This window comes from Triticum aestivum, chromosome 5D, assembly GCF_018294505.1.
Source record: "Triticum aestivum cultivar Chinese Spring chromosome 5D, IWGSC CS RefSeq v2.1, whole genome shotgun sequence".
NCBI classification, from domain to species: Eukaryota; Viridiplantae; Streptophyta; class Magnoliopsida; order Poales; family Poaceae; genus Triticum; species Triticum aestivum.
In genome coordinates, this window is record NC_057808.1 from 554,850,082 (window position 1) to 554,861,734 (window position 11,653).

The 11,653-nt window shown below is 51.2% G+C and overlaps 1 protein-coding gene across 1 annotated transcript in view; it reads left to right on the plus strand.

Moving 5' to 3' along the window:
- LOC123123820 (uncharacterized) overlaps window positions 1-5,158 on the plus strand; it is a 30,663-nt gene extending 25,505 nt beyond the window's left edge. The window contains exons 14-15 of the mRNA XM_044544450.1: window positions 3,918-3,989; window positions 4,704-5,158. Of these exons, the coding sequence (XP_044400385.1) occupies window positions 3,918-3,989; window positions 4,704-4,752 (121 nt within the window). The 3' untranslated portion in view covers window positions 4,753-5,158. The remainder of the gene's footprint in view (window positions 1-3,917; window positions 3,990-4,703) is intronic.
- The last annotated feature ends 6,495 nt before the right edge of the window (window positions 5,159-11,653 follow it).

The window sequence follows — 11,653 nt, forward strand, 5'->3', positions numbered from 1 at the left end:
GAGGCCGAGGTGGAGCCCGAGGGGGCGGCCCCTCCCGAGGGGGAGGCCGTGCCCAAGGTGGAGCTCGAAAGGGCCGCGCCCGTGGAGGCGGCCGGCGACGGGGCGGCGCCCGAGGCGGCCGGTGAATATACTGGCAACGGGGCGGTCGGCGAAGATGCCAGCGAAGAGGCCGGCGAGTCGGCGGCCCGCGAGTCGGCGGCCCGCGAGGCGGGCAATGCCGAGGCCCCTAACAGAGTAGGCGAGGGCGTCGTGGGGGTGTAAGGCGCAGCTCGTCTAACGACACGAGGACCGCCGAAGCCCAAAGGCGGTCCAAGAACCGAGCAGGGCCGTCCACCTGACGGGGTCGCCGGAGGGCTGGCGGTGGCCGGCGGCGACGGGGCGACGGGAGGTACGTGCTGAAACGGAAATACCTTCTCATCAAAGTAAACGTGCCGGGAGGTGAATACACGATGTTAGACGGGGTCGTAGCAGCGGTATCCTTGAGTGTTATGTGGGTAACCGAGGAAGATGCAAGAGACGGAGCGAGCTGCAAGCTTATGAGGCGCGGTAGCGGCGATGCAAGGATAGCAGAGACAGCCGAAAATGCGAAGCTCATCATAAGAGGGTGGTGCACCAAAGGTAAGATGATGGGGTGCAAAGTTCTCGCGAATACGACACGGACGGAGGTTAAAGAGGAGTGATGCGGTGGCGAGAGCATTAGGCCGAAAGCGCGGAGGCACATTGGCATGAAAAAGAAGCGTACGAACGCAGTCGTTAAGAGTGCGAATGACGCGCTCAGCGCAACCGTTTTCTTGCGAAGTGTACGGGCATGTGAGACAAAAAGTCTTGCCATGTGTGGTGGGGAGAGTGCGAACAGCTAAGTTGTTGAACTCCTTCGCGTTATCTGTTTGGAACGCAAGGATGGGACGACCAAACTGCGTGAAAACATAGGAGTAAAATGCGGCGAGCGTGGAGATAACATCGGACTTACGCCGCAACGGGAAGGTCCACAGATAGTGCAAAAAATCATCAAGAATGACGAGATAATAAAGAAAGCCCGTGGTACTGGCAACTGGAGGGGTCCACACATCACAATGAATTAACTCAAACGGGTACGATGCAACATGAGAAGAAGCCCTAAATGGAAGACGAGCATGTTTGCCGAGGCAACAGGAGCGGCGAAGGTGGTGGTGGGCGTGGAGTGGACCGGGTAGAGCTCATCGGGGCTGTCACATCAGTGGAGTACCATCCGGGTACGAGCGTCCTTAACAGAAAAACCACACTCGTCAAACTCAACGGTAACGGGATTTTCACGTGTAAAAGAACGAACAGAAACAAGATTTTTAATAAGATCAGGAGAAACTAAGATGTTAGATAATGACAAAGGAGTAGATGTAGACGAAAAAGATGCATTCCCTATGTGAGTAATGGGAAGTGAGGAACCATCACCGACAGTGATGCGAGCGGAAGTGTGGACAGGATAGGAGGAGTGGAGGTTACCGGGATGGGCCGCCATATGCGCGGTAGCTCCAGTGTCCACGTACCAGTCGCCGCCTTCGGTGTAGGTGGTTGGAGTGGGGCCGGAGTGCAGAGTGGCCAAGAGAGCTGGGTTCCACGACGCGGGCGGGAGCGCGGACTGCTGGGGCGGGGCCGTCAGGGGCAGCAGCAGTAGCCCTCCTGGCTGTGGTGGCTGTCCGTAGGAGAGAGGCCCGTAGGGCGCCGCGTATGGCTGCAGCACGGCGTAAAACACCTGATGGGAGGGAGGCCGGGCGTCGAGGACACCCGGGGCAGGGGCGCGGGGAACCGACATGGAGTAAGCGTGCACAATGCCGGTCCACGGGTTCTGGCCGACGTACTACGGGGCCGGCAGGTACCACTGCTGGGGCGGGCTCCTCCTCCCTGAGCCCCGTTGCCCTGCTGCTGCTTGCGACCACCGCGGCGGCCACCGTGCTGACCCCCGTTAGCGGCCGGCGGGGGTGGCGGGAAGGGTGCGGCCGACGCCTGTGGGAAGGCCGACGGGGGCGGGAGGGCCGACACGAAATGCGGCGGAGGCGGCGCCGAGCCCCCACGAGTGCCGGCGATGAGGGCGGTGTGGGTCGCTCGAGTCCGGGCCATCTTCATCCGCCTCTCCTCCAACTTGAGATACGCCACCACCTTGGCAAAGGTGAGCCCCGGGATGAGGGTAAGGTTGGAGGCGGCGTTCCCAAAATCCTCGTTGAGACCGGCGGTGAGGGTGCTGATGAGAAGCTCGCCGCCGACCGTCTCGCCGAGATCGCGGAGCTCATCGGCATGCTTTTTGAGCCGCATGCAAAAAATCATCGATGGACGAGTCAAGCTGCTGGAAGCCATAAAACTCGTCGTGGAGGAGGACCTTGAGCTGCAGTTTGTTGTCGGTGAAGAGGCCCTTGATCTTGGTCCAGACGGCGTAGGCGTCGTCATCATCATCCACCACCGTGTCGAAGAGGTCCTTGGAGATGGTGAGGTAGAACCAGCGGATGATGGTGGTGTCGAGTGTCATCCACTCCTCGTCGTTCACCATGAGGCTGGAGTCCATGGTGCCATCGACGTGGCCGTGGAGCAGGTACTCGCGAAACACCAAGGAAAAGTATCGCTTCCAAGTAGAGTAGGAGACGGTGGATTGATCAAGAACCACCAAGACACGTTCGTGGATGTTCAGATCGCGGACGAGGATGACGTCCGGACCGACAAAGGGATTAGTGGCGGTGGAGGATCCCGTGGAGCTCATGGTGGTGGCGGGGAATGAGAGAGGTGGCGGCGGCCGATTAGGGTTTAGGGGGGGCGTGGCTAGGAGGTGGCGTGGCTAGGGAGTGGGGGTGGCGCGGCTAGGGCGGGGTGGGGCGGCGCGGGTGGGGGGGTGGAGAAGCGGGAAGGGAGGAGACGGTGGCGACCGGTGGCGGCGGCTAAAGAGGAGCCGGCGGCGGCGGCGGGTGGCAGCGGCGGCGGGTGAGGAGGGCGGCGGCAACCTGCGGCGGCGGCGGTGGGCGGGGTTAGCGGCGGCGGCGGCTAGGGTAGGGCTAGGGTCGACCTGCCATAGATATCATGTGGAAGACAAGGTTTAGTCCGTGCAACACAATTGCATTGATTGCTGCACTGGGCATGTATATATGATGTACAAGTTGGGGGCCACAACCTCAACTATACAGGAAAACTAGGAGGTGAGCCTACGACACAATATACATGCACAATATATTCAACAATACTTATGATGATGTGGGTTAATATAATATAATAGGTAATACATATAGTACATATCAGAGTGTGAGTTCCCCGTGTAACCAATCTCATGTAATCATGGTTATGTAAACATGTGTGACGCACCTTGATAGCTAAACAACAATCTTATAGTAGGAAAACCGACTGGGACAAATGTGTTTATAAGTGCCGGCTCATAGCATAGTAGGGAGGAGAGAACCTTAATATCACTACTCAGTTATACTAAAAAAAAGAACCAAATTTAGACAGGCCACGACCATCTAGACCTCATATGTCTCTTTTGATTAGTGAGCTCTAAGGTGTGCCTTTACATCCTAATGCTCTCGTACACCGTGCTGCCCTCCCATTGATCTTTTATCGAGGTAGATACAATCACAATTGTTCCTTTTGTGCCATTTTCTCTATTCTGCTACTCGATCCACATGTCATCTTACATGATGACAAACACTACTCCCTCCTATTCATAATGTAAGACATTTTTTGACTCTAGTGTAGAGACAAAAAACGTCTTACATTATGGGACGGAGGGAGTAAAACTCCACAAGTCTGCTTCCTTGGGAGCAGTCCTCCTGTCGGGTTAAGTGCTGCCATGCATTGCCAAAAATGACATTGGCGAAGACTTCAACCATGTTTTGTGGCGGAGAGTATGTATTCTAAAGATTGTCTAATTTTTAGAAATTATGTGAGGTTTGAATATTTTGCAGGTATGAACGCACATTTGACTTTAAGCTCGACATGGTTCGCGGTGGTTTTGCATACCTTGAGCGCATAAGGAGGTATGTAATGAATAATTTTCTCGTTACTATTCAATTGCTTTGGCTACTCTTTTTGAAGAACACATCAAAGTTAAATATATATACGTAAAAGAAAAGTAAATAAAGTCCGAAAACATCAACACCAAGATAAGAAATATGCATACGTCAAGCCTTGCACAAATCAGATGAAAGTCAATCAGGTGAAGGAAATGGGATAGTAGATAGAGATCTGAGTTGCACTCTATGCTGCCTTTACCACCTGGATGCAAGCAATGGTGAGCAACATGTCTTCCTCGACTTTCCGCCCACCTACAAGATGAGGTAGCCTGATACAAGCAGTGACGAGAGCATGGACGAAGTGGTGGATACAAAGGTGAGGGTGCAGCAGACGAGCAGGAGTTGTTGTTGCCTTCGTGGCCAAGAGTTGTGACAGAGCGCATATATAGATAAATTGAAGATGAGCGCTTATTAGTATAGTATTTAGTTTAGCAAAGAAGTGGTCCGGCTGAGCTTTGCTTGAAATAACAACAGTAATAGTAGACAGGTGACAGAATTGGGGTTTCTTTCATACGGGTCCCACAAACTTGATGCAGATAATTTTAAGATTTAAGGTTCTTTAATATGTATTCCCTTTTCTTTAAAGATTGACGTTATATGGAATTTGCTCTATATTTTTATATACTGGAACTGTTTCCGACAGTTCAAATGCCTCACCTGATTATCTTATATGTGCAGCCTGGTCATCGGATTTGATGATGGATTTGCCATCATGGAAATCAACTGATTTAGGAGGATGCTAGCAACAAAAAAAATTGAAGAATTACATATTGTGAATGATAGATGTATCCGGAATTGGATCCCTACATAAATTTGTACAATGCTTTAAAAACTATGTTTTGGTACAGAGACTAATCTTTGGGTCAATTTGTACGTCTCGGGTACTCAGTCTGTTTTTTTAACCCTCTCCGCCAGTTACATTGTCTTGTCAGATTCTATTTCTCTTCCAGTTTCTGTGGCACAAAAAATTTCATGCAAGGAATGAAGAAATATTTCTGCAGAAGGCCGGCTAGTCAATTCCCCCACCTAGATTCCACTTCAGATCTCTATTCTAAATTAATTGAAATTGTACCTTTGTCTCAAGTCAAACTTTTTGAAGTTGGATGAAATATATGAAAAAAGATGTTAACATCTACTATCTGTAAGCTGTATTTCATTGGATGCATCATAAGCTGTATTTCCGTGCTATATATTTGTTGTAGACTTGTAGTAGGATGGGAGTGAGGGTATATGCTATATAGACAAGGGAATTTTATCATTGAAAATAACGAGATTGGAAAGTAGCCGTTCGAATTATAGCCAGTGTAATTATATCTATTATGAATCACTAGTAGAAAAAGGGTCTGATGTTCAGCCCTTTAGTCCCGGTTTGTAAATGAACTGGCACTAATATGACCATTAGTGCCGGTTCGAACGGCTATGCATTAGTGCCGGTTCATTTCTGACCTATAATCCCGGTTTGTATCACAAACCGGCACTAAAGGGGTGGTGGCAGGCTGGCGTCAGGCCGGGGCCCCACGAGCCCCTTTAGTCCCGGTTTGTGGGCCAACCTATAGTCCCGGTTTGTATCACAAACCGGGACTAAAGGGGTCTAACCTTTAGTCCCGGTTAGAGACACAAACCAGGACTAAAGGGCAATTTTCAAACTCTACCCCCCCCCCCCCCCGTATCGCCTTTTCTATTAAAAAAACCTAAAAATTTTGATAAAAACTTCAAAAATTAAAATCATTCGAGATGTAGTTATGTTACTACATCGAGTAGTTAGGGAAATTTAGAAACATAAATTTCGACATGTTTTGCAAAAAAGTGTTAGGAAAAAGTAAAACAACCATATCTTTTGCATACGATGTCAGAAAAACGCTTGTGTGGCAAAATCAGGATTTTATCACGCTTATGTGAATTTTAACAATTCTGGCAATGGGCGCAAAAGTTTCTGTTTTTCAGCAAGATCAAATCAACGATACACCAAATTATCCCAAAGGATTTACTTGGCTCAAACACTAACTAAAAACACCAAGACACAATTAGTACAGAGGAATGTGTATTTATTCAAGAACAGTATCAAAAACAAAAAACATAAAAATAAAATTGGGTTGCCTCCCAATAAGCACTATTGTTGAACATAGATCTAGGTATTGTCATCTTTGGTATGCAATCCATATGTAGCTCTCATAATAGATTTATATGGAAACTTAATTTTCTTTCTTGGAAAGTGTTCCATGCCCTTCCTTAACGGAAATTGAACTCTAATGTTTCCTTCGTTCATATCAATAAAATCAACGGAATCCTATTCCGCGACTGAGATACTGCTGTGTTCTGTTCTCCTGCTGCCCGGAGTAAGGCCCGAATCTGCATCAAACCTCGGCCAGCCTCCGACTGGGAAGGCTGAATTGACTCTGCTATACGGGCTGCAGCAGTGAGATTTTGAATAGGAGTGCGGTATACCTGCGGTTGAGGTGGAACAAGTTGTCGTCGACTGGATTCAGGAATCCGCTGCCGAGCACACTCGTCGAGAGCGTGCTGGAGGTTCTCCAGTCGAGTGTGCTCAGCCAAGTTGGCCAGGCGCGCCTCCTCCAAGGCCCGGGCCTCGGAGGTTTCTCCAACGATGGGAGTGTGAAGTGCATCCATATTGCGGCGGCGAAGCTCTTCCCTCTGCTGCGAAGAAAGGGGCTCGGGCCGGTACTCCTCGTGAACGCGTGACAGATCGCCGCCACCATCACCGCCGTCGTCGCGGGGGAAGCCACGAGGACTGTGTGGTCCATCGACCATCAAGACTTCAGCCGCGGGATCGCTGCTATCGCACTCAGATGCGGTCTCGACGGAGCCCGTCGAACAGGCCGTAGAGAGTTTCGTCGGGCTCGATTGCCGCGACTTGTGGGGTGGCCGACTGACGGGCCACCGCATGTCTCACCCATCGCTGAAGCCGCGACCAACCGGATCACTTACGCCGGCGTACAGCGGGGAGTGGGGACACCACGGGAGCCGACCGATACTGGGTCGACGGCTGCCGGAGAAGGACGCCGCGGACGCACGCGCGAAAGTGCGTCGCCCCGCGTACGGGGAGCGCCTCGACGTCGAGTGGAGCTTCCTGGAGCCAGGCGGAGTCGTCGGCAACGAAGACGAGCGCGCCGAGACGGATCTCGCGGCCCTCATCCAATCCACCGCCGGAAACTATGATGATGGGAATCGAGAAAAACGCAACTTCACCAAAAAGTCGCTATGACACCTGCCCCAAGGTGGGCGCCAACTGTCGTGGTTCTAAGACTGACAGTAGAATGGGGGGTATGTATGAGGAGGCAAGATCCTAGCTATGGCGAAGTTGTACACACGAGTTTTACGAGTTCAGGCCCTTCGCGGAGGAAGTAATAGCCCTACGTCTCGAAGCCCGGAGGCGGTCGACTGGATTATGCGTGTGGATGTTACAGGGGGTCCGAACCCCTGCGCCAGTGGAGGGGGTGGCTTATATAGAGTGCGCCAGGACCCCAGCCAGCCCACGTCACAAGGGGTTCAATGTACATAAAGAGAGGGCGTTACAGGTAACGCCTATAATAAAGTGACATAAATGACCATTAAGTTTATGGAGTAAACGTCCGACCGTTGCTATGCAGAGTGACTTTAGATCTTCTGTCTGTCGAATGGTTTCTGTTACGGTCGAGTGACATTGAATCTTCCGAGTGGAATGCTTCTGGTCGAGTGGATGATGCTATCCTTTGAATGCTTCTGACTTTAGGGTGATGTCCTAGGGGAGGGTGTCTAAGTCAGGCCTATGACCCTACCCTAGGTACATAGCTTCATCAGTTGGCCCTCCGCATTGCCCTCGAGAGGTCCAAGGTGCACACGGGGAGTAGTTCCGCATCTGCCGTCTCGCCTTTCTCCCGCCAGTGCTGGCCCCTCCCGGCCAGCGCATAGCTCCGCGAGGGCTGCGCAGTCCACGCCTCCCCCCCCCCACGCCGTCTCTTCCCCCATCGGCTGCTACTCCCCCACGTGGGCAGTGGTGGGTGCTTCTGCCCGCCCCATCGGCCCGGACGCGCATGCCGGAATCGGAGGCGCCGCCGCCCACCTGAGAGGCAGCGGGCAAGGGAGAGGGACGCAGTGGAGAAATTTGTGCGCCACCACCACGGGTTCCCGGCGGAGCCCGGCGAGGACAATTGGCTCCTCACTTGGGTCTACTGCCGGTCGCTTACGTCGGCGGAGACGGACACTCGGCGGCTCTGTCGGAAGTACGCCAAGGCGCTCTGGCTTGCCATTGAGCAGTCCGAGCGTGAGGCAGCGGAGGCGGCTCGGCTGGCGAAGCTCAAGCGGCAATACGACAGGGTCATCCGACGTCTCAAAGGGAACATCATCGGCTCCTCCGACGGCGACGACGGCGACGACCATGGCGCCTCGTTCGACGACTCGAATGATCCTCCACCACCCGCCGACGCCTACAGCTGCGTTGTTGATCGGAAGGGGAAAGGGCCGGCGAGGAAGCGGTGAAGATCCGCTTTCTTCACTTTAATTTCAAGTTTTTAGATGTGTTAAGGGCCCCTTCCTCGCCACTTTCTTGCCACTTTAGGTTTATGGTCCTTGCTGTTGGTTGGCGAGTGGCGACCCCACAGCTACCGGCTCCCGCACAGCACGTTGGATGACGGAACACGGAAGTGCAGATGCACCAGAAACCTATGTACTTGCATGTGTTTTTAGTCGACGGCGACCTCACCTGCGATCCGACCTTCCTGTCGTCTTCCTCTTCCGGTCCATCCATCGCCAAGCCCCACTCGCTAGTCGCTACCCAGCTTTGATGCTACGCCAGCGGCCAGATAGGGTCATTAATTAGCGCTAGTCACTACTGCGTATGAGTTACGGATCGAGTATCATATACACGTCGAGTTTCACACGCCAACTGAATATGTATACACACAGTTCTCCAATGCAAAGTTGTTGTTAAGATTAATCTGAAGGTGTTGAGAGGGACTTGGGAGATTTGATCTTTGATTATACGTATGGTGCGCAGTCCAATTGTACTTGGACGCCACCTTTGCGCGCGTGGTGTGTTGTTTTCCACACCTTTGCCAACTTCACATGTTTAGTGGCCGGGTTGGCATCGTCACGTCCCACATCCTTTTGTCCAGCGTTCACTTGTAATTCAACTCATGTACGACTTGTCCCCGTCCAGCAAAACATTTTAAAAAAAAAAGAAGGATCATCCATGGCCTCTGCATCAAGTGATGCATGAATATTGGTCGAAGGGTCCAAAGTTAAGCAATTTAATGGCACCTCCATTGCTGTGGGTCGTTGGCCTACCCCATTCCACTCTACTCCACGCCTTCTTGGAAGAGGAATACAGCAATGGAGAACTCCGAAGAAAGAGGCAAGAGTACTAGAGACCCAGAAACTTGCGTTGTATGTGATGATTTAGTCCATAAATTTGCAAAAGGTGATCAACTCATCCACAAACTTGCAAACTATGTGATGGTTTAGTCCACAGCCAATCAGAGACGGACAATTGGCGCCCAGCTGGCTGCTGCGTGGCACACTTGGTCGGACCGGCTCTTTTGCGGAAAACCCCTCAATGTTTCAGGAAATCACGCCCGCGGTCCCTGTTTCCCTTGTCTTCTTTATCCCTGTCCAAATCCCTAGCTCTCTCCCATTTCCCCTTTCCCCTGCCCAAATCCCCTTTCCCCTGTCCTAACGGCGAGAGAATGAGAGCGTCCGGTCCCATGGAGAAGAAGAAGAGCGGGGGTGGTAGTGGCTTCCGATCCCATGGAGTAGGTGCCGACGCCGACGGGTTCCTGGGCGGCGGCGGGCCGGGAGAACCTAGCGCCAGGGTCACTGCAGTTCTTGACTTCAGTGGCAAGAAGGTAAGTACATAAATCACTTGACTTTGGGTGTATGAAAAATTCCATTTTTATAGGATGATCAAGGCCATTGGATCACTGCAGTTCTTGACTTTGGGGACTTGAATTGCTCATCATTTTTCCAGCCGTGGGCTGGGGAGTGGGATGGCAGAACCAAGTCAGTGATTAAGGATCTAGCCATGAAGAACATGGAGTTGGAGGCCAGGATTAAAGTACTTGAAGCAGAAACTAAAAGGAATGAGAAAGAAAAGAGAGCAATTGTTAAGATGCAGAAGGAAAGAGAGCAATTTAGGGATAAGATTTTCTTTTTGGAGCTCTTCTGTATGTTGGCCTGTTTGCCATTCTGATAGCTGCCATTGTTAGCAAGTAGGGTGTTTTTAGTGTGCTGAGAAATGTTGATGTAGTAGTGACCAAATGAAGAAATGATGAACTGAAATTGTTTTTTAGACAACTGAAATTTTGCACATAGTGATGATGATGAAATTGTTTTTGCCTCATGAAGAAATGATGATGAAATAGATTTTCAGAGAACTGAAAGTGTGCATTGTACCAAAATTCAGATAGTTGCAGCAAAATTCAGATAATGCAAGCAAATTTCAGTTAACTTAACTGTAAGCAAAATTCAGATCAAGCAAATTTCAATTAACTTAACAGTGCAAAAAAATGCAGATATTGCAAGCAAATTTCAGTTAAGTTAAATTCAGATAACTGTAAGCAAAATTCAGACCACTTTATTTGGAAGGGGCCCAGGGATCTTCAGGTAGTACAGTTTGGAATGTTACATATTTGGCAGAAAGTGAGCACCTGGTACATTCTATTTTTGAATGTGTGCACATGGGCACACCATGGGCAGAAAACATGCAACACACATAACAACACACAACAAGAAACACTGCAACATAGGCCATAAACTACATCTTCTGTTCAACATAGGGCATAACTGATACCAGCAGTTCAACATAGCAACATAGATATCAGCAGTTCAACAGAGATAAGAGCAGTTCAACATAGATAGATCAGCAGTAGCTCAAAATAGTTGGTAACTTATATGCCAATATATAGATCAGCATACCTAACTACATCTTCTTCACTTCTCCCTTCTTCAGTTGCAGACATCTTCACTTCTTCAGCTGTTGCAGGCGGATGGAGCGGCGCACTGGCTCCTTCTTCAGCTCCTTCTTCACTGCTCCCTTCTTCTTCTTTTGCTCTGGCTCCTTCACCTCTTCTGCTTCTTCGACCTTCACCTCATCTGGCAGGAGCTCGACGTCGATGGGCATGTTTCTGCCACCCTCAATGGCGACCGGCGCAATGAGCAAGGACGGCGGCGGCACTGTGAGGCCTCTGGGGAAGGCACGCACCTTCTCGCCGTCCTTCAGCTGCTTGGCCAACCCGCGCGCGTGACTGAGCATGAGCTTTGCGCTCGGGAACCAGGTGCACACCTCTCTGATCTGCACGCGGAACGACTGGTCGTTGCCGGCCAGATCGTCCAGTGCGAGCTTCCAACCCTCGATGTTCACCACGGCGGCGGTGGCCTGCGGTGGTGAGTGAGGAGTGGAGTGGGGAGTGGAGGCGACGCGGTCGGTGGGTGGGGAGTGGTGAGTGGTGAGTGGTGGGCGGCGCGGTGGGTGGGCGTTTTATTGATGCGGTGGGTGGGAACGCGGACCTTCCAGAGTGGAGTGGGCGAGTGGGAGTTGGCGTCTCTGTGAAGAGTACAACTAACTTTCTGCATCTACAACTAACAAGTTCCTACTCTTACCGCACTGGCATTGCACTCTACTTCCCTAACCACAG